Source organism: Atractosteus spatula, chromosome 9, assembly GCF_055471065.1.
Source record: "Atractosteus spatula isolate fAtrSpa1 chromosome 9, fAtrSpa1.hap1, whole genome shotgun sequence".
Taxonomy (NCBI): Eukaryota; Metazoa; Chordata; class Actinopteri; order Semionotiformes; family Lepisosteidae; genus Atractosteus; species Atractosteus spatula.
The window spans coordinates 51,472,094-51,494,476 of record NC_142714.1 but is presented as its reverse complement, the minus strand read 5'-3'; the positions used below and the strand labels follow the sequence as shown (position 1 = coordinate 51,494,476).

At 47.2% G+C, this 22,383-nt stretch overlaps 1 protein-coding gene across 11 annotated transcripts in view; it reads right to left on the bottom strand.

The window, feature by feature from the left end:
• Positions 1-22,383, bottom strand: part of dlg3 (discs large MAGUK scaffold protein 3) — an 81,398-nt gene that overhangs the window by 27,649 nt on the left and 31,366 nt on the right. For all 11 annotated transcript variants that reach the window (XM_088924543.1, XM_088924545.1, XM_088924547.1 and 8 more), the window contains 5 exons: positions 3,124-3,177; positions 2,525-2,575; positions 1,119-1,243; positions 316-485; positions 62-198 (listed from right to left, as the gene is read on the bottom strand). In XM_088924543.1, coding sequence (XP_088780669.1) covers positions 62-198; positions 316-485; positions 1,119-1,243; positions 2,525-2,575; positions 3,124-3,177 — 537 coding nt within the window. The remainder of the gene's footprint in view (positions 1-61; positions 199-315; positions 486-1,118; positions 1,244-2,524; positions 2,576-3,123; positions 3,178-22,383) is intronic.

Below are 22,383 nucleotides of genomic sequence, written 5' to 3'. Positions count from 1 at the left end.
AGACTTCAGGACACCCCGGAGGCACGCGAGTCTCGCTAGAGAAGCGGAGAGAGGGGCTCACAGCCAGCAGGCGGTCCCCGGTGTGCAGCCGCCCGTCCTTCTGCGCGGCCCCCCCCTCGATGATCTTGGTGATGTAGATGCTGTTGTCGCCGGGGATGTGCTGGTTGCCGATGCCGCCCGCGATGCTGAAGCCCAGCCCTGGCGGGGGAGAGGAGAAAACCACAGCACCATCACCGCGGCCGCCTCCGCACGGGCCTGGGAAAGTGCTCAGCCACCCGCTCCCCCTCTTCCGGCCGTGTGTGTGTACACACTCACCCTTGGGTCCCTTGAGCAGGTTGACCTCCACGATGGTCTCCGGTGGGGCCTGTCTCCTCCTCACCAGCAGCCTGACCACAGGCCCGGCCTCCTTCAGAGCCTCCACAGCCCGGCTGTGGGCCACCTCCGAAACATCCACCTCATTCACGCGCAGGACACAGTCGTTCACTCTGCGCCGGGACAAGGAGAGAGAGCCTGCAGTTAGCCCTCTGGAGAGACTCCATAACATCACAAGACTGACAGAGACTGACCACCACAGGACACAAACAGGACAAAAAGCTTTGGATCAGGGGCTCCCAATCCTGGGCCTGCAGGCCCACACTCCTGCTGGCTTGTGTTCCAGCTGAGCCCTCAGATACACAACTGAACTACTAATCGACTTAACAGAATTAATAGAGCTGTTTGACTGTTTTCAGGTCTTAAATTTGTATGCATTTTTTGCATTTTGTTAGTCAAGTAAAATCCCAGTTGCAAATAGTCCAGTCAGGCCAGTCATTAGTTCAATTAAGGCTTCGATTAGATATTTAATCTGGGCTGGAATGAAAATCGGCAGGTGTGAGGACCTCCAGGAACAGGGTTGGGGACCCCTGCTTCAGATCATCAGCTGTAGTGATGTTAATCTACATCAAGCCTTCGTGCAGACGCCAAGGCAGCAGAGAGAGCACCTGGCTCTCCTGGACAGCTCTGGACAGAAAATCTTCAAGCACACAGCCAGCACAACACAACACGCAGACAGGCGGGCAGGCGGGCAGGCGGGCAGGGTTTCAGCAGAGGTGTGACGGAGAGAGGCATTTGGCACGTACCCCAGCCTGCCGTCCATGGCTGCAGCTCCTCCCGGGATTATTTTAGTGATGAAAATCCCTGGGTCATCAGGAATGTGTGGATTGTCGATGCCTCCGGCAATGCTGAATCCCAGCCCGGAATTACCCTGAGTGTGATCAAGGAACTATCAGTATACCTCACGTCCATGCTGCTCTCACCTGATGAGTCCCTGCTGAAGGTTAATGACGTTGGACGTCTTTTTACTGTTGACCATCTCGGTCTAATCATCTGGGGCAGCCTGCAGCAGTGTGCCGGCAGGCCTCACATGACAGAACCACGAGAGCTGTGCAGTGCTCAGCATCCCAAACGACGGGTTCTCAGTGTCACCTCCTCACACTGCACGTCTGCTTGTACCCTGATCCCCACCATGGGCATGGTCGATGTTTCCAAACGCTGTTAAGGCTGACATTGAGACTACACCTGACAAGGCCTGATTGCTACAAAATCTGTTATCTTATCCATATACTAATCAAACCGGGCTGTTTCAGTGCACTAAAATAATAATACGAGTTTGTTAATGTGTCCACCTGGTATGTGGGTCATGCCATTTAACAACAAAAGTTATGTCTTTATTAAGAGTGCATACAGCCCTCTCTTCACATAGTTGGACAGCTGCTTCTGAATTCATTCAGCTCTGGTGAGTCAAACTGCAGTCCAGCACTGACAGTTCTAACACTAAAGCTGGTCCAGTGCAGATCCACACAATCAGATACACTCAGAGCAGACTGCCAGGACAACATTTTTATGAACAGTTAAAATAAGATAAGACCACTTTATTGGCCATATACAATTTCTTGCATTAGGAATTTGTCTTTTCACATACCCCAGCTTGCTCTCCATGAGACACACAGACAGGGAGAGAAGCTGGGGGTCAGAGCGCAGGGTCAGCCATTGTACAGCACCCCTGGAGCAGCTGGGGATAAGGGTCTTGCTCAGGGGCCCAACGGAGTAGGATTCCTCTGCCAGCCACGGAATTTGAACCAGCAACCTTCCAGCCACAGGCAGATCCTTAGACACAGAGCCACCACACCGCCCAGTTGTGTTGTGTTCTTCACTCCCACTGACCAAATTCTCCTTGTACCCAGAGATGTGTCCCAGTCTCTCTGGAGCACGTCTCCAGTTACCGAAAGAGACAGCGTTTGTCCTTCTAATTCGCTAAGAATGTCTTAAAACCAACATTAAACACCTCGACCAGAAAGCATGGCGACTTCTGCCCTCTAGTGGTCACTGATAATATTAACCATTTAGAATAAAAAATCAGAATAAAAGAAAAGACTTCTAAGACATTGCTCCAACACTATAAGTGTCCATAACTGTAATGCCATAAATTGATTTCCTACATCATTCATATACAGACAATGAGATAATGAGTCTTCATAAAACCCACCCTTTCCAAAATGATCTCTTCGTATTTGTACATCCCATCGCTGCCATTGACCTGCCACAAACGGAAGACCAGGATTATTATTATTAATAATAGGAACAGGACAATAACTGTTACCACAACACTGATAGCGTCTGTGAAGTCTTCAAAGGTACAGTGTAAAGTAGCCAGTGGAAAAAAAAACAACAACCATCCTGCATTATAGCTCCAAATTCACTTACAAATTCATGGATTTTCATTAAAGGAGCAACATGATCCTACAGGCAGCTCTGAATGAAGATAACCGGGGCAGCGCCGGCCCTCTTGGAGAACAGGCGTATGGAGGGTCTTTGAGACCGGCACAGCCACGCCAGGCTTCCTGTGCCACTCATGACACGGCACGTGGCACAGCGCGGTCAACGCAGAGTAAAGCGTGGAAAAGCACAGCACAATTACAATAGCGCGTGACAGGAGAGAGGGCAGCAGGCAGGCCGAGAGAGTGTGTGAGGAGCGGGCACACTGCGGCCCACAGTCGGGAGGCGACTTGCACCTTCGCAGAGCGCGGAGAGGGTGAACAAAGGCCTCAGGGTGTTGGAAGCACCGAAGGGGCACTCGATACTCACATAAGGGCCAGGGTCCAGCGAGTCTGCGTTGACGATGACAGGAGGGGGGTTGGCCTGCGGGAGAGAGAGAGACAGAGTCATATCGGAGCGCAGGAGCTCACTTCATTCCAGCTGTCAGCCTTTGTTGGAAGACAGACAGACAGGACCTGTTTAATTTGTGTTGTTTGGCACAAGGATAGTAATATGAAGGAAGGCTGTAGGGCAGTCCCATCTCCCAGTCCAGCTTGCGTGTAGAACACCACTGCGAAAGATCTCTTGCTGAGGATTGGTGGGCTTTACTGACACACGCTTCATGCCGCACAACAGTGGATTTCTAAAATTAGGGCAGGTTTTCATGACGGTCGGATTGGTCTCATCTTTGGTACACAGAGCAAACAAATGCTCTTCTAATTTTACCACCTGCACCCTTTCATTTGGTTCTGAGATTTACTGCTGCAGGCTGTCAATACATCTGCACAGCTCTTGCAAAGATGGTAAGACAGGAATTCAGGCTGTCAGATATTTATTGCGACTTCTGCTCCCGTGTCCCAGTGTACACTGATGCCCGCTCTAATTTCCTATCATATCAGCCTTGTCAGCAGAAGGCTTGTGTCCTAGAGTCACAACAGGTGCGTGAAGCACAAAGGTCAGGGTGGCCTTGATGCACAGCGATTAGCCTTAGAAAGACACCGACAGCTTTTTTTTTCTGTAAAAGGAAGAACCTGTGATGACGTCATATCTAAATGATGCAAGCCATACTTCCTCTCGGAGAAGAAATTTCTGCTCCTAGAATATCCAGAACAGACACTCCACAGAAAGCTGGCGGTGAAGAGCAGAGCATCATGGGAAGGTGCCATGCTGCGCAGCTTGACATTAATGGCCTTTTCCACGCAACATCCCTCTGTTCCCTGTATTGATCTCATCGAGCTGCACACAGCAATGCAGCAGCACAGGCAGGAAAGCTGGTGAAACCTTTGCTGCTGGGAGAGAAGCTGAGAATAGTTTGCCATTCTCTTGATTTTACCACTGTGCTTCCCTGACAAACATCGTGGTGTTATTTTAATGCGTTGCAGACTATCAGCTCAACTGACTGCTAGTTTTTCTCGCCAATCTCTAGAAGACACGGTACAATCTACAAAGAAATATAATAATACATACATAGGTGTACCACACATTTGCTATAGAGGTTTAATAGGATTTACTGTTTCCTAAAAACAGGATTCACATTGAGAGATGAGGCATCACAATCTGCTGCAGAGGTCCAAAAAACACACCAAGCTTCTGCGCACAGATCACAGGCACAGAGTATGCTCATTGTCAAAACCGCAGGTAACAAACGCCACTCTCTGCCGGCCCTCAGGACACTTCTCACACACTCCAGGGCCGACACATGCCCGAGCTCAGCACCTGACTCGCTGGCTGCCTTCGCCTCACGTGGGAGACGGCAGCGTCTCGGCAGGGAGCGTGGCCGAGGGCGCTGAACTGAGCTGCAGCCCTTAATGCACAGAGGGGGGGGAAGCATTTTTGAAAAGAAATGCTCTGTTGCAACCTTTTGAAGCCTAGAGATGCCTGTGCACCCTTATTTCTAATGTGTTTTAGAGAAAAAAGGGAAGAGAAAATCAGGGCAGGTCACAAGCAAGTGCACTCAAGTTGGAAGGCTGTCATCTTGAGATGAAATCAGCTTTTGTGTTAACTGAATGCAAAGTTAGCAGCCATACAGTATATCATCACTCTTTGATTTGCTTGTCCGAAATGTCTTTTCTTTCTTCAATGCTTTAGATTAACATGGCACTGTCAGAGTAAAAATATAGACTTTGTTAAACTGTGCTGTGCAACAGAATTTCTAATGCATGTCAAGAACAGGCACACACAGTGTCGCACGTTGAATGGAACTAAGTTGCATCAGTTGGGGAAAAAAACAGTAAAAACTCTGGAGGGATCTGTTGAGATAGTATCAAGAACATGTCAGGCTCTCCTAGGCGTCTCCAAAGATTAGGCTGTTTGATCCAAGATTTCCAAAGTCTGCTCTGTTTCTTTGCTCCATCATAAAATCTATAGAATTCTAATCGCAGCAGCCTCTCAATTTCATTACAAGCAACACGACATCTCAAGAAATTAAAACTCCTGTGACAGTCGCAGGCGATAGACTCAACCGACAGCCCCCTCTCCATGCATTATGCATTGCACAATACATGCAAGTTCTCTTGCTTTCATGTCTGTTTCTGGTCTTTGAGAAATATTACTTAAAGTGAAGAGACGAAGTTCTTTGATGAACAGAGATCATAAAAAACAACGTTTTTGCCATTTACACTGAGGATGACAGACATTGCCCGACATATATTTGTGTGATGTTCTATAAATCTACGAGTCTCTATGATCAGGAATTCAGGGTTCATCGACTGTACTCCTGTAAATTCTCACTTCGTCTAATAACATTTTCATATTGATCACCAAATAAAGACATGAATGAAATGACACAAAAGAAGGACGATCAATTAGCTAATGAATTTCCACCTTTCAAAATTAAAAGACTATTGATTAGTTACAGTACCTAACACATCAAGAAATGTAAATAAGATATTTAATTTCAGTGATACATTTAATAATTTAGTGCTGTTGTAAGCTTTGCATTGTTACAGGAGTATGTTGGATCCAAGTATTAAAAATCATCAAAGGAATGAACAAAGTCAACCCAGTGAACTTCTTTAGTATTAATGGTGAAAAAAATAACAGACTAGTGGAAACTATGTGGAAACGCACTTAAATATGCGTACAAGAGGTAGTTCTTTACGTAAAGGGTTGTGGGAGTGTGGAACAAGCTAAGCAGACATTGGGTTGAAGCCGATCACCTGGCTTCTTTCAAGAAAGAGCTGGAGGAGATTCTCATGTCAGTTAGCTAAACCTCCTCTCATTTGTAACCTTTCTTGTGTTTAATTTCCATAACGCTGAATTGCACTCTGTTCTTCTTATCCCAGTGCCTGAGTGCTCTAGTTTTTCATTGTGACTTGAGCTCACGCAGATCCAGTGCTGTGTTTCATAAACCCTGTCAGCTTTCTTCTGCTGTTAGGACAGGACAAGGGCACTTTTTCAGATCTAATAGAGAACATACAGGCAGGACAACTATTATCCCTGTCTCTAAGTGAAATAGTTTGGGATATTTTTCATTAGTGTCTGCACAAACATAACACAATGTTTTTACATGAGGTGTATTTTAAGATTAGAACTAAAAACATCCCAGTTCAGATAACTGAAAAGACACATTACTGTTCACATTACACTACTGCATATTACTCTTTCAACTGTCAAACATCCAGTGGTAGATGGTGTTGGATGCAGATCACAGGGAAGAAAACTGCTTGTTTCTTGGCCTGGTGAGACACATGTTAAATTAATTCTTGGTCAGTTTTTCTCTCAACTTCTTGTGATTCTTCTGGAAAAGAGAAAACTAAGTGCGAGTGAGACAGGATCAGTGCTGGGGTCCTGGGTTCATTCAAAATATACTTAAGTCTGCCAGCATCGCGTGCAGCTCTAAAAACAGCCACGCGCTTCTGCTTCAGTGAGCTGCAGTAGAGTGTAGTGTGCTCCGTGCCCACAAGGGCTCCCTGAGCATCAGTGTGGGCAGCTCGCTGTCGCATCAGTCTGCACAGCTTCCTGTGCTCCAGCCTGACAAACGGTTCCTGGCGGACAGCCACACTCGGAGGGCGGGGGGACTTCGGAAGATGCTTCTGCTCCCAAAATTCCCATCTCTTCAAAACAGCGCTCACAGAACCAGAAGAAAACAAGCCTGACTCTAATTGCGAGGTCAATCACTTCTGACCTACAGCGCACGGCAGGACAGCCCTGGCCCGAACGCACAGGCAGCCTCACTGCCCACCAGGTTCCCCTTGCTGTCCTGAACAAGGTCAGCATTCGCAGTCTCCGGAGGCCAAGCCTTCTATCTGCAAGAGGCTGTGCTGTTTGCAAGGCAGCCATGCAGCTGGGACCTCCGGAGGAAGGACAATGGTGAACACTGCAAAGCCCTTCCTGATCAGCTCCAGAACCTGTAAGCACTCCGGCCTGCTAAGGCAGGCACACAGCAAAGTGCAGGAAAGCACAAACAGCGTGGTTTGGGGAATACTGCCAAAGCAAGCACAGTAACAGCTCGGGGCATGCATGAGGTTATTATGGGATAAAGCCAGGACTGCCATGCGGCGTTGCCATGGTGATCTGCCACAGGGCGATCATCCCTGCAGAATCTCACCCTGACGTGCAGCCTCTGGGTCACCCTGCAGGGGCACGGCCTCCTGGAGGACTTTATTCCTGCCCGCCCGCTCCACTTTCAAGTCACAAACTGCTGCTTCCTTCCAGAATCCCGCATTTTGGGGCAGCTTTCCCTTGCCAGCGTCAGTAAAAAAGAGGAAACAACATTGTGCGAGACCCGGTCATTACACAGATCATCATTAATCCGAGCAGCAGTGGCCTGATCTGTTTATGCTCTGGGGCACACAATCCATGTGCTGGGAAACAACAAAAAATACACTCCTCTAGAATAACATGACGGTAGCCTTCTCCCAAAAATATATCAGCCGCTTAATATATAGCTCTTCCTACTACCCATAATTAGCAGATCATAAATCAACTGCAAATTGAACAGAAGGAAATAAAAGACACTCTTGTAAAATGCTGCCCTGAATCGAAAGTGTTATGCCCTGCAAGAATTTACTGCTATACTAGATGCCTTTCCACAGCACGTAATCGGAAATGCTTTAGTTTTACCCAGAAAGAAATATAGCCCCTGTGCTCGAATGTTTAATCCTTAAAGGCCAAGATGGCAGGTGGAAAACTATTTCAGCCTCTACTAAAACAAGCAATGCTATTCTGTGCGCTTAGGAGACAAGTCAAAATCTTTCATTGGTCTGTGATCATTTGGGACCATTCCTCCCAGTGGCGGCACTTAAGCACCTCAACTGACAGAACAATGGCTCTGCCAGGGGCCAAGACAGAGACGAGAGTGGGGGACAGAGGAGACAGGAGGGGGACAGAAAGGTACAGGAATAAGATTATACCTGTATCATCTCGGTCCCTTTAAACAACAGGATTCTGCAAGAGATTTTCAGGGAGATGTCCATTTCATGTTTGTCGAGCTCTTAAGACCCCCTTGCAAAGGCCACGAGTCTCATAAGCCTTACGTGCTAGATCCCAGCAGACAGCCAACAGTTGACAAACACACCGGTGTCCTCCGACCCGAGCGGTGGGGACAGCCAGCAGCTGTGCAGAGGAAGTGTCAGGGCCTCACGGGGAGCAGCGGCAGGGTGGGGCCTATCTCAGAGAGGGCCTGACCTGCCACGCGGTCGGCTCACATGTGACACGGCAGCGATCTGCATAACTGCATCCCTCAAGATGAAAAAAGAAGAGGTTTCAAGATCTGCGGGTCCGCCGACGCAGGGACCGAGGGAGAGGGAGAGACACAGGAAATAAATCACTCCCCGGCAGTGGCAGCAGGCTCCGAGGAACGGGCACGGGATGGAATTAACGAAATCTGGATCAGATTATCTCAAATCCGTTAATTTCCTCTTAAATTCGAACCCTAATCATTAAGCGCCGCGTTCCCGGCCAGCTGTTCACTTCTTCCCCTCCAGCTGCACGGGGCCCTGTCCCAGCTCGAACCCCGAGCGCCGGGCTCACGGTGCAGGGGCCCAGAGCGGCTGCCAGGCGGGGCTCTCGGACGGCTATCTGCAGTGCACTGAGACCGGCCTGTCCAGTGGGCCCTCCTCAGCTATCTGATCACAGACGCAGCCAGGACTCGGAAATCACAGCCGTGCCTGAGAGCGCCGTCACGCTCTGGGTACGACACAAGGCCTCAAGACAACGCCAACCACACTTATTTTTACAGCCGAAATGCAACTAATGTCTCACTGACGTGGGTACTCAAAGTGTTACATTTCGATAAAGATCTGGGAAATAGCAGCACTGACAAAACAAATGGCATCCTACCACGCTACGAGGCGTATGCAGCCCTTATTTTCTCCGAGATCGTTTTATCCGAGGCATCGCTCCGCTTTGTAAAGCGATCAGGACTGCTCCTGCGCAGTGCTTCACGCCGCAGAAATGGCTGCCCCTTCAAGAGATTAAAAACATTTTACTTAGCAAACAGGCAGCCCTGCTCGAAAACAGCCGTGGCTGAGGGAATTAATTAGAGTTATGCCGCCCTCGTCACCTCGTTGGCAGAAAGGAGATTCATTAGCACCAACAGCATGGCCTCGCAGGCCTTCCTGCTCGGACACCACTTCCAATCCCGGCCCCTGGGATTTGGAATGGACAAAAGCTCCCGCAGAAGCCGGACAAACACCGAGCCACAAGGTTCCCGTCCCCAGGCCAGCCTCCTTTCTTAATTCTTAAATAATCGATGTGTTCCCATAGCGACAGATCCTCTGGCGAGAGTCCCAAGATGTGAGTGAGCCCTCGTTCCCCCTCATTTCTGTCTGGGCTTCGCAAACCTCTTCCCACTCTGTGCGCAGTGTTTGTTGCGATCATCTGAGAGCATGCGTCGCCTACATTGTGCCTCACACCTCCCTGCCTGGATGCTGTGCAGCGTTGCTGAGCTCTGCCCGCTGCACCCTGAGCACAGTGTGAGCCCAGGCGGGGGGCTCTTTACAGGCCTTTTCACTCTACAGCTCGTGCACTGGCTTTGCATGCAACTTGTCTATTTGCAATAGCTCTCTGTGCTTTACCATGTCTTTACCACGGTAAGCCACCGCAAAGGTTTTGGAGAGACTTTACACTCTCCTGAGCACTTTTTTACTCATTTTCACCTGGACCCTGGGCCCTAGTTGAAGCCCACGCAGTGTCCTCTAATGCCAGCCCTAGCCATTAATCCTCAGCCGTTCCCATTCCCAAACACACCTCCGGCACAGCTCCAGTGTCACCTGCTGCTGCCCACAGCCCTCTCGGATGCTCAGGTCCTTCCCTGTGTTAGTGCCCTGGACAGGACTGGCAGCCTCAGTGTTAACAGAATGAAAATTTTAGCACGCCTTGCTTGAAAAAGCAGCCGCCACCCCAACACACACACACTCACACACAAACACAACAGGCGTCGCTGCCCTCGCCCTCCTCCCCTCTGAGGCACTGCCACCAGCAATCAGCGCGGACAGAGAAGACAGCACAGCGACTTTCACAGCACATCTTTAAATAGTCCTAATTAATCACCCAACGACTGCTTTATCAATATGAGACAACATGGGCTGCTAATTGCGAGCGGGACTGACGCAGTCAGCCCCACCTACAGAGGGACCTCAGCGCTTACAGCACCACTAAGCAGAGATCACCACTCTTTGAAGACGGACACAGCTTCTCTTCCAGCGCTGCTGCAGTGTGGTGCTGAGTAAGATGTGGCCTGTTGGTCAATGTGAGTCCTGTTTAAAGGTCTGGGAAACCATTCTGAGTTCCAGGCAGCTCCCCTGTTGCAGAGGGTGTGTTAGTCTTAACTTACTGATCAGAAACATAAAACCAGCACAGCAAACACCAAGCCACACCCACCAGCGTTCTCACTATGGCTCAGGTGCTGAAAGACTCTCTGCCTGCAACAGAGCACTTAACCGAAGTCAGAGAGCCCAGGGACAGGCTGCAGCCTGAAATACAGACATGAAATCCACCCCTTTCCCAACATTCCTCATTTTGTAACTCTTATCTGCTCAGGTGCTGGAGTGCCCACATTACCCAACATGGCTACATGCAATAAAGGAAGCAATTATATAGCCTGAATCTCTTTTTACCATTTTGGCGGTCAAAAGATAGGTAGATTTCACTTTATTTTCGGTACTGAATGAGGACTCAAACTCTAGCGCATCTGTTAACTCCGCAAGATTTGACACACACATTCTACTGACACACACCTGTCACATATACAGAAGAAACATACAGCACAGCTGTAAGATAGATCGAGTATTGACAAGGTAGCACACTCTACAAGAATCCAACTCAAAGAGGAATTAAAGACACACTGCAAGTGCACGACGGAGATTCAGTCTCAAGGTTGCTTTATTTCGCCACTGGAGGGCGTAGTGGAGGAATGGGTGTGCTCTGTCACTCAGGAGACTCCCCTCTGATCTGGCTGCCCTCTGCCGGTCCCCGGCTCTGTATCCCAACACGCCGCGCTGCAGTCCGATCAATAAGATATATATTACTGTGCGCTGTACAGCACACCTCTTCCCGGCACGCAGCGCAGGGGCCGCAGGAGAGGAGACAGGGACGTGGGCTGCCTCGATCCCGGAGCATCTGGCTCCGCCCTCCAGTGATCCCGGAAAGATGCCGTCATCAAAGTCTTGAGGCGGGAAGCAGAAAAGGTCAAATACCTGCTGCTGCTTCTCATCCTTCATCCGCGCCTGGCGCAGCCGCGCAGCCCGCTCTCTCACAGTGTTGCACTAGGGATCCTGACATCAACACCAACCCCTACTCAAGGCCATACCGAGGAGCCGATGGTCATTTCAAAATCACCTTCATCTCTCAGATCGGTCCTTCGAATCCCATTGTCCCAATACACAGTCCTGAGTGCCGGTCACACGTGACATGGAGTTGTATAAATAAAGGTTTATTAGAACATTTATTAAATCATCAATGTACTGTTAATGGATCATTGCCATGTGTCAAGTCTTCGACCATCGCACTTAATGTGAGGCGTTCCCTGAGTGCTTGAGCAGTGCGCCCGGATGACGCGTGCTGTAAGATAGGCTTTATCCTTGACTCGGGTCCTCTTCCTGACCTCACGGCAGCTCCGTTCGGATCTTGCTTGGGGTCCTTTGCCAGCGGCTGGCCCAAGGATTACTGCCTCTGGGATAACCCGGCACGATCCGGGTTAATAATTTAATCTGCCCTCCTCTATTTCATCAAATCAGGGCTGGATTATGTGAACGACTGCATTTGGACTTAATTATTTCAATCACGTCTAATCATGGATAGGTTAGAGGGAGGTTGCTGGGCTGTAGGTGCCTGTTGGTTTAGTATGGAATTGAACAGAATGGGCAGATCAGGATGCTGTCATGGGGCAGAGAGATACACTGGAGAGGGAGGGGGTGGAGAAATTAACTAAAACAAAGAATCAGGCAGTGCACAATAGCGACTGGACCCTTCACTTTACTATTCCTTAATCCCTGGGGGCTTCATAGCAGTCTTATGGAATCTTTCTTTTTTTTGCCAATGTATATAGCTACCGTTTAAAAGAATCAGCTGAATTATGCTGTAGGTTTTCTGCTCTGATTGTACTGTCTAGTGCGTGTTGCCAACCCTGGTTGCTAAGCTGTGCAGAACACTCAGCTCTCTGCTCTGTTTTTTCAAATTGCAAGAGGCAGAGAAATTAAAGAACGCCGGCATTTTGGATGCCAGCTCTAAACAGTACATTTAGATCCTCCCTTTACGTTGAATTTGTATATTTGTGAAGAAATGCAGCTTACCCTCTCCCACCCCTTTCTCTCTTGCCTTATTCACTACTTTCCTTCTCCACCCACACAGGGCCCTTTACTTCCCTCACAAGCTTATCTGATCCACTTTGTATCCACAGAAACGCAAATGTGTACCATCGGGCTGCCAAGACGGGGTCGCAGAGCTCAGCTCAGGTGATCCTCAGGCCAGGCATGTAAAACAGCAGAGGAAGCTAGCTTAGCCACTATGCACTGCATGGGTATTCACCTCCAAGCATTCCTGACTTGAGAGGGCTGCGATCTGGAGACTCCTGGATCTGAATCCTGGCCAGGCATGAAGAAACCTTGGAAACAGGTGCTCCATCATACTCTGCCTCGGCAGCCAGGCATCATGTGCAGGTTTGTCAGCCAGTCCACAACTGCCTCTCACCCTCCGCAGTCAACAAGACAGCTATTTCAGAGCCATTAAATGATCTGTGATGGTGAAGAAATCAGGGCTCATACTGTCTTCTGTACACATACAGGCATACAAAGGATATTCACCATATGTATTTATTAATCTGGCCAGAATCATTTTTTTGGTGCCCCAATAAATCACGATCAGTCAAAGCAACTAATTCAAGTGTGGAACCCTGCCGCTATACAATAGATAACAGATATAATCATCTGGAAGTGCTCTACATAAAGCACACTGAGCCTGTTTGATAGCAATCAGTTCAGTCAGAGACAGCAGTCACATATTCAGGCAACAGGGGAAACCTCCCCTAAGGAGTGGGACACCTTCCGAGTCCCTGGGCCTCTCCTGGGGTGTCTTCCATGTTAACAGCCCGAGACAGCACTGCTGGACTGTCTTCCAAATGGTAGCTCATGCTGCAGAAGGAGCCTTGCTCTAAGATGTCTCAAGATTTACAAAGAAATAAAACCGGAAAGAAAAAAAATAGACTTTCTATCCTGTGCTACAATCACTGCACCCTCTTGGAAAACTGATGGACAGAAGAGGGGGAAGCAGGGTTTAGGGCTTTGTGCTTGTAACTGCAGGGTTGAGGATTCAAATCCCGGGTGAGACACTGCTGTCGTATTCTTGAGAAACCTATTTAACCTGAATTGCTCCAGATAAACACACATAAAGAATATAAATGTATAAAGAAGTGCAAATGTAAGTGTCTTTGGATGAAAGTGTCAGCTGAATCCTTTATCCAAAAATATTTTCAGACAAATTAAAGGAATGTTAAGGAAACTGTGCAGCTTAAGGGCCAGAAGTCCCCAATATTCACCGATTTACCATTAAACTGCCACGAGCTTCCCAATACGATGTAGAAAAACCTCTATACTTGTTGATTCCTCCAGAGAAAGAAAAGCTGCGTCTCGCTGCAGTCTTGACTGATGTCTCCGAGACTGGAGAACACCCACACTCCTCCATTCATTCTGTACAGCATGCGCTGCTTGGCTAGTACGATGTGTAGGTGTTCGAAGTAATTAAGAAATACAGTAACTAGGGCATTTTTTTTTACAAAAGAAGTATAGTGGTACTACTTTTTCTGTAAAATGATGAATACATTGAGGAATAAATTCATCCATATGGTGATGTATTTATTGCCAGAGCCATTTTGAAAGCCTGTGTTTTAATGTTCACACCACTCTCACAATTGGCATTGAAAGGCAGGCAGATAGACCCCCCTCACACACACTACAGGCCCAGATATTTGCTTTCTCATGTGCACCTTGTGCATCTCCAATATTAAAAAAAAACAAAGTTGATCTGAATTGCATTGTGTGCAATCATCCTTTAGCTCTGAAACAACTAGCCCCCACTGAACTGTCAGCTATAGCCATATTACAAGAAGAAATTCAAAACATCCCCCACAGTGCATGTGCAACAGTGCGAGCTTAAAGATAAAAGTTAGATCAGCAGACTCCTTCTCATTTAATCTTGTTTGCAAAGCACAACAAGTTTATTTTTTCAAGATGAAGAGAAGACAAATCAAGATCCCAGTGCAATTTCAATAGCGATCTGAGGATATGAATTACAATATCAGCGACAGCCTTTTATCTATCGAGAACATTAACCAAATCTAAGAAGCAATGATCTGGCACCACTCCAGTCTATAACTGTAATGGAATACTTGGTGAGCAAGGTTATCATCGGGCCAAATGGGCAGTGAGATGCATTCGGTACGTTTTCAAACGTCATTGAGAGAGATGGATGCTATTGCATGATTAAAAGCCTGACAAGTCACGATTCCTTTTGGTTCTAGTCTACACAACGAAACGCGCATCACAGGCTGAAGTCTTCAGATGAAGGGTTTCTGACCGTACGTAATGTGGATTGTGCCGATTATATCATTGGAATTTTAATGGAAATGCTAATCCACAGAAGCCCATATTCTGTCATGAGCTTTCTGATAAGGATCTGCTGTGCTGTGTAATACGCCTGCTGACCCAACTGCTCATGGTAGTGGGGCTGAAAGCGTGTGAAAGCACAGAGGGAGACAGGGAAAAGTTCAACTAATTTGCCAAATTCACTTCACCTGACCTTCCACAAACACTCTCTGAAATTAAATGTCTCCCTGTAAAAGCACATGCACAGCAAAGCATCTATGAGTGAGAAATAAACATGTTTACATGAGAGCTCACCTATAAAATAGTGCTATAGGTCATTTGTTTCTAAAGATGGTGAACCACTAAGTTAGTGTTACCCTAACCCTAATTAACAGAATGCTTGAAGCCTGAATGGAACTTTGTCCCAAAGGATCCTTCTTAACTTAATTTTCTTAAAGTTTCTGAAAAATGCTGATTCCCAAACCCAGGTGGCGCAGGGCGGGAGACTCCTGCAGGACATATTTCTGGATGTGAGCAAAGAATGACTGCATGCTCCAAAGTAGTGGCAGCCTGCTATTTACGTGCAGGTAACACCTTAACAATGCTCACTCTGTTAACGCGTGTCACAGTCAGATAGAAAGGCACCGCAGGAAACGGGGCAAAAACAAATCCAAGCCTCAGGCATCGTGTAACTGTGGGAAGACGGCGCCAATGCCATGTTCTCAAATTTGACAAGCGAGGACCTACACTATAACGCTACAATCTTGGGAAAACTGAAGCAGGTTGCTAAGGTTTACGAACTCATATTGCTGAACAAGACAGAAGTCAAACCATTTGTTCATCTCTAGACTCTCTAGGGCAGTATTGTAGGGACCCAGACGCATTTGATGGTCTGAAGACTATGACACTTGTAAGCCTGTGTCACTTGGATGCACCTGCACTGCATGTGCAAAAGATTTACTTTAGAAATGCAGAGTGTAATTCACTTTACTATGCTTTTACCATAGCGTACCACTGTAACCTTTCAGAAGGCTTGTTCGGGACTGATCAACTGGATTTTCCTTTACACAAAGGGTTGTAAGAGTATGGAACAAGCTACCACCCATGTAGCCGAAGCCATTTTCACAGCCAGGTTGGAGCCGCCAGCGCTGCAACACAAGGCCTGCAGATCATCCACCCATCGTCTTATGAATCTACAACAGCTGCAGGTAACCAGTACTGAAGTTCTGTGTGTTGACTTATGTGAGAACACAAGAGACGCCTGCAAACGAGAGGCCATTCAGCCAATCTTGCTCATGTGACAGTTTAGTAGCTGAGTGAATCTAAAATATAACCCAGCCGTTTTGTAAAAGTGCCCCGCGTCTGTGACTCAACTATCTGGGTGGGAAGCCTGTTCCAGACACCCACTGCTCTTTGAGTAAAGAACTGTTTCCTATTCTCTGTCCTGAATTCCCCATAGGGTTTTAGAGAGAGATTCATCTCCCTGAATTGTTTGTGAGTGTCCCCTGAGCCCAGGAAAAACTTTTTAAAACTTTTATTATCTTGCTAAGGATACACTGTCTTTGCTGTAGTGTGGGAACTAACAGTGAACACTGTTAATGATGCATTTTTACTAGTGCATTGGAGGGCTCAATCAAAACTTCCCTGGATTTAAAGTCCACACTCTCCTCTGCACCCAAGCTTTCAGTTTACTTTTTAATTGCTGTCCAACATTGTCCTGATGAAGACACAGAACATTATATATAGACACCCAGATCCCTTTTACACATAACTTCGCCGGTGTTAAATATCCACCAGCCGCACTGAGAACCAAGTGGTGGTTAAAGGAGTTGAAAATTCCTCCCCTGGCTCTGCTTGCATTCCTCTATAGTCGAAACAGATTCAAGGGGCATGTCGAGGTGCAAAAGACACCCCTATTTATAACTGGACTGGATCATAAGTGATTTGCATTTTTACTCCCATCCCCAGCAGACCTTGAAACTAAAATTCATTTGTTGGTAAGGAGTTAAAAAAGAACTGAAATGCGTTACATTTTCAGTAATCTGTGGAAATGAGTTTTGGGAGAGAGCAAAGGTTTTCCATCATTGGATGCAGATCTCCTTGTATTGCGGATCTGGATCCACTTTGTACAGAAACCCAAACCCATCCTCTGCATTCCAACACTGGTCCTAAAGTTGCACATCTGCTCTTTAACTATGTACTACACATGAACTATTTCCAAGATTTCACTTTGCTTTGCTTAGTGAGCAATGCTAAGTATTTATTTGCATCGTGAAAAGTTTATAAGCACAAATCTGCTTTGGGTCTTCTGCACATCTGGATTGGTATTAAGCTCATGAAGCCGAGCTTGAGGGTATTAAGATATCAGGGTCAAGCTGCATTGAGTCAGCATGGCATTGCAGCTTGGAAAAGATTTGTCCAAATGATTCTAAAGTTTCTTACCCTCAGCATGCTACTCAGATAGCATAAACCAGCCTGGTTTGGCCTGTGCTGCATTGTTTTTAGATAGGAAAAAAGCAAAAAGAGAAGGAAAAAACACAGATTTCATGCAGAGCCTCATCTTCATGCATGGGGTAGATGCCTACAAACCAGGCTCCCCTTTGATGCGGTGACTATGCCATGAGCTTACCGTTTTATTTCAGCCTGCTCTCTGAAATCCTGACAGTGCTGCGTGACAGCGCTGGCAATTCGTTTCCGTGTGATCTGCTGTGATTTGTAGGTTGCACTTCTGGGGCAGTGTTCCGATTTGTACTGCGGGTCTGGGCTGTTTGTTTGTTTTATTTAGTGACGAGGCTGGTTTATGAATGAGCCTCTTAATTTTTCAACATTAACTCTCCAGTGGAAAAGCCATGAGCTTCCAATGAGACGCCGAACATGAGCATCAGACAGCGAAAACTGTGTGCTCGCTTAATATATTCACTTAGTGCCAGTGATATACTGTAATAGCCTGTTTAGACAAATAAACTGTCATGCTGACAGAATCTAGCACAAATTGGGGGAGCAAGAGGAAGCAAGTGAGCAGGAAGAGTATTTCTAACCCAATTTGGTGAAAAAAAAAACAATCAGTGGATCTTAACCCATTGTAACCAAGAGAAAGTGAATCTGTTATTGATAGCTTCATTCCAAACTAACCTAAAATACAAATTCATGAATTATGATAAACCAGCTTTGAAATGCCTTTTCAAAGATAGTCATGTGTACCATTACTCGGAGAGCCTACCAACACTACAACGGAACAGCATTAACTTTCATAAATGCTTGTCCATTTTCCTAAATTCCCACAGGGCAGTTCTGTCTCATCCAAGAGCAGGAACAGATGAGCATGCATGTCTCAAAGACATGTCGCTGTTTCCACTAATAAAAGGACATTGAGACGTGGTTTAAAAGCACAACATAACAGGTCTGATGCAATGAACAACGACAACTGGACTCTTGTGTTATTCTAAGTGATGTCCTTTTGACACAGAGGACTGTAGCTCTTAGGTAGCAAGGCAGATAAGTAGGTCAAATAGCTAAACATGTAAGGCCACCACACCAAGCAAATTCTTCTTGCCGTTATAAAACGTGAGGGAATTCTGTTTTAGGAGTATGTGTGCGTGTCAGGAGGTGCTACTGGGTTGCCTTTCTCTCCCATAATGTCTAGCTTGGCTGCCAGGGTGTGTGAAATCCGTCACAGTGACAGCTTTAGTGCAGGCAGCTCAGTGGGCACAGTGTCTCTACTGGGCGATAATGACTGATAATGAACCCAGGAGTTCATTGACTGGGATCATCCGCGTGATTCATAGTATTTATTCATTTTAATTTGCTCGGACAGGGTGGCGCATGGAAAAAGCATCAGTCCCTGCCCCAGCATGCTCGCCTGCTCGCAGGCAGTAAAATGGAGAGAGCATGCAAGAGACAGAGGGACACGAAGACAGAGCTTAGAGCACGCGATATCTTCTGAAGCAAACACATGACACAATGAGTCACGTTCAGAATGGGGTTGCTCTCTGCAGCCATTGACTGAGACAGATTACTACTAACATTGGTCAAAATAACATTAGTGACCTGAAGGCATGATGAAAGCTACTGGATGTGGAAAGTGGGCTTATTTTTTGTAGATGTTTTTTGGTAAATTCCTCGTCATTTATTCACCCGTATTTTTGGTAATGGGATCAGTCTTAGAGGGTGTCCTTAATGCACCGCCGATCCTGATAAGACACTGCTTCTTTGTCTGCATTGCAACCACAGCCTTGCATTAAATTTAACGTGTAGCGGCAGAGGCTATTTCCACTTTCATACCATTGCATCTGGAAGAAAAGTGCTCTTCTTTCCTCGACACTATATCTACAGAACACATCCGCAAATCCCCAGGCAATGATGGGGGGGGGGGGGGATACAAAATGCTTCTCTAGCTGTGTTATGGACAGGGCAGACACACAATACACAATAACAAGCCTGCCACAAATACAGATGGCCCATTTAAAGGAGAGTTGCATTAAGCACATGCAGGTGACTGAAAAGGAGTCACACAAACAGGCCACAGGAAATGGTCACGGATTTGAGAGACGTTTGGCTTTCACTCTCCTCACAAATCTGACTTCTCTCCAAACTGGTGCCAGCAAATTTACCACCTCTCCATCGCACTGAAACAAAAGAATGACTCCGTTCTGCCTTTCTGCACTAACAGATGGCTGGACTTTTACAGAATTAAAAAGAAGGTTTACGTTTGCATGGAGCTTTTGAAGTTTCAGTCCAGAGTCACCACAGAGATATGGATTCTCAAGCTCTTGGCGAGAGGTCCTGGAAGTCCTCCTGAGGGAGTTTTTACACGTCACACAAGTGCACAGCACAGCTATGGGCAGCCCTCTTGCAAAAGCACCGAGCCCAGATGAGCAGCACTCGGTTAAATCACTCCAGTACGGACAGTAAGTGGCTTTCTAAAATTACGGCCACAATAACTAGACACAAGCGCTGTCGACAGCACCCACAGAGCCTCTGGAACGAGCGGACTCCCGGGGTCTTGGGATCACTGCGCATCAGCTTTGCACATTCAGATGTACAGTACGTGAAGTTAAAGGCAGTAGGTGTTCCACTGGGTGCTGTTAAATATACTCGTGGGCATTGTTATTGCAAGCCTACAAATGCCAGCAGAAGTGCATAGTAGCACAACAGCACAGAGAACTGGTTTCAAATAATGCAGCTATTGTATTTCTTAAGGGGTTTAAATCGAGTGCCTTGATTATTTGTATATTACCCACACTCCAGTACGACACCCACGTATCGTTTACAAGCTTAGTTTTGGAAAACAAAGCAAATGTATACAAACTGTTAATGAATTGCAAGAAACCGTTTCTCTCTCCTTAATGCGGATCTTTACCCTTCAGGAGATGCAGACCATAAAGCTCAAGATGATCATTTTTATTTAGCTGATGGTTCTATCACAAGTGGCTTACAGGGATTTCAATTATGCTCTCACATTGAAACACTGGTACTCATGAGCTGGGTACAGTGCCCTGCTCAAGGAACAGCAGCAATGCGCCTTCCTGGGATTTGAACCTGGGACCCTCCAGCCAGCAATCCTGACTGCTGCTCCAGACTGCAGTCACCAAGCCACCACAACACAGCCCTTCCCCTCGGTCATCTCTTCTCAGCCCCGGCAAAAATGCAGATGTTGTGAAAACCCAGGAGCAGCTGAATCAGTGGGCTGTTTCTAGGACAGTCAGTTCAGCAAAAACACCACACAAACATCCTCCCTCGCTAGCTCCCCCCCCCAAAAAAGAAACAAATCATAACACAGCAAAACGCCTCATCAACATCATCCCAGCCTGTTGACTGACAGCATATGCTTCAGGTGGGCCTAATGTGAGTCGACAGGGGCAGCAAGAGGCCTGCAGAAGCCTGGACACAAACAGGAGACGCAAATTAATCTGGAAACCGTCTGCAGAAACTTGACTGTGCATCCTCCGAACATGGCTAGAGTCCTGCCTAATGAGCATCACCGACAGGACCTGCGAGGAGGGAAGGAGGGAGAGGCAGGGATCCGGAGGCAGCTCTTCCACATCCCTGCACTAAACAACGACTCGGGCGTGACCAAAAAAGAAAGAAAAAACAGCTCAGGAAAGTGAAGTCAAATCCCTGCGGAGGGCAGGAATGCGTTCGGCGCTGCCTGGAATACCAAATGGAGAGCAAGCGCAGACCGGACACAGACGCCTGGTCCGTCCGGCTGCTTTTCAGGAACAGGACTGCTCGCGCCTTTGAAGATATATCTTCAAGAGAGGTAACAGCATAGAAAACTGCTGCACCACACGGTGAGGTCGAGTTTACACAAGACAGGGGCAAAGCAAAGCAGCACTCTAATTGTGGTGACTGTGACAAACCTCACTTATGATACTCAAACGGCAAAAGGCATGTGGGAAACGCACCCTAACGTGCGGCTCCCAGTGACGGGACGAGGCCCGCGCTCAGTAGAGGATCCCTGACCGGGGCAGTGGCAGACAGACTCTCACTGCTGTTTGACAGAGAGCCGCAGTAAACAAGGGAGCATTACGGACAGGGGCCCCTCCCCGCAGGTCTGACAGGGGCTCAACACAGCGTCTCGTGCGCCCGGGGGATTCTGTGAGCGCTGCCTGTGCAGCGATCAGCGTCAGCCAGGCTTCGAGGCTCCCTGTCAAGCTGTGTGAGCGAGGATCGGGGTCCTTTAGGTTCCTTATAGCAGCTCGCCGCTGCAAAAGCACACGTCGGTTTCGCAGCCGGCCTTGGCTCTCGGGTGTTTGCACTGTTCAGGGCATCTGAAACACTTCGAAATGTTCCTCTCGGCTTTATCCTGCTGGACCCTTTGGATTTAAGGCTTTTGTCGTATGCCTGTGCCATTGCATCTTACACTAAACCAGTCACATACCCTGCAGCCTGTAGAGAAGAGCAGCTGAAACAAAACCAGCCACCATGCTCACACGCCAGCAAGGTGCTCCGCGTTTGCCAGACTGCCAGGCCTAATCGTATTACTCTGACAACATGAACTGACTGCATTCTCTGGGCCTGTCCAGAGCTCTTCCCTGGAAATCAAACAAAACTAAACCACAGCAGCAAGTGATTACATTTAAATGATGAAGCCCGCCTTAGAGAACAAAGGTTTTGCAGATGCCCATTGTTTGCGCTCAATGTAAGTAATAGAGGGAGAAGATCAAGGACTAACCTCAAAACAAAGGAATATCAAGGTACGTGTATCCAGAGCTTCTAATACAATTAGTTACAAGTCCCTCTCCTCCTTCCTAGACACATACACTGTATATACTGTATGTATCACATAAGGGTGCACTAGGAGCATGCTGTCACTATTGATCAAGGGAAGGAATATTAATTAGCTCTTCTTATTTCACTGCAATGAGGGGGACAACACACAGGCCTGCTGTATAATGCATCTATATTTATATATTACCTATATATGCAAGTGTATATGGGTATTGAATAATTCTCATAACATAGGCTGTATTTTATCATCAATATATTTTAGCAATGGAGGATACAGAACAATTCCATTCTTTTTTTACTTTTCTGTTCTTTATCCTTTTTCCTGTAAGCAACACAGGCC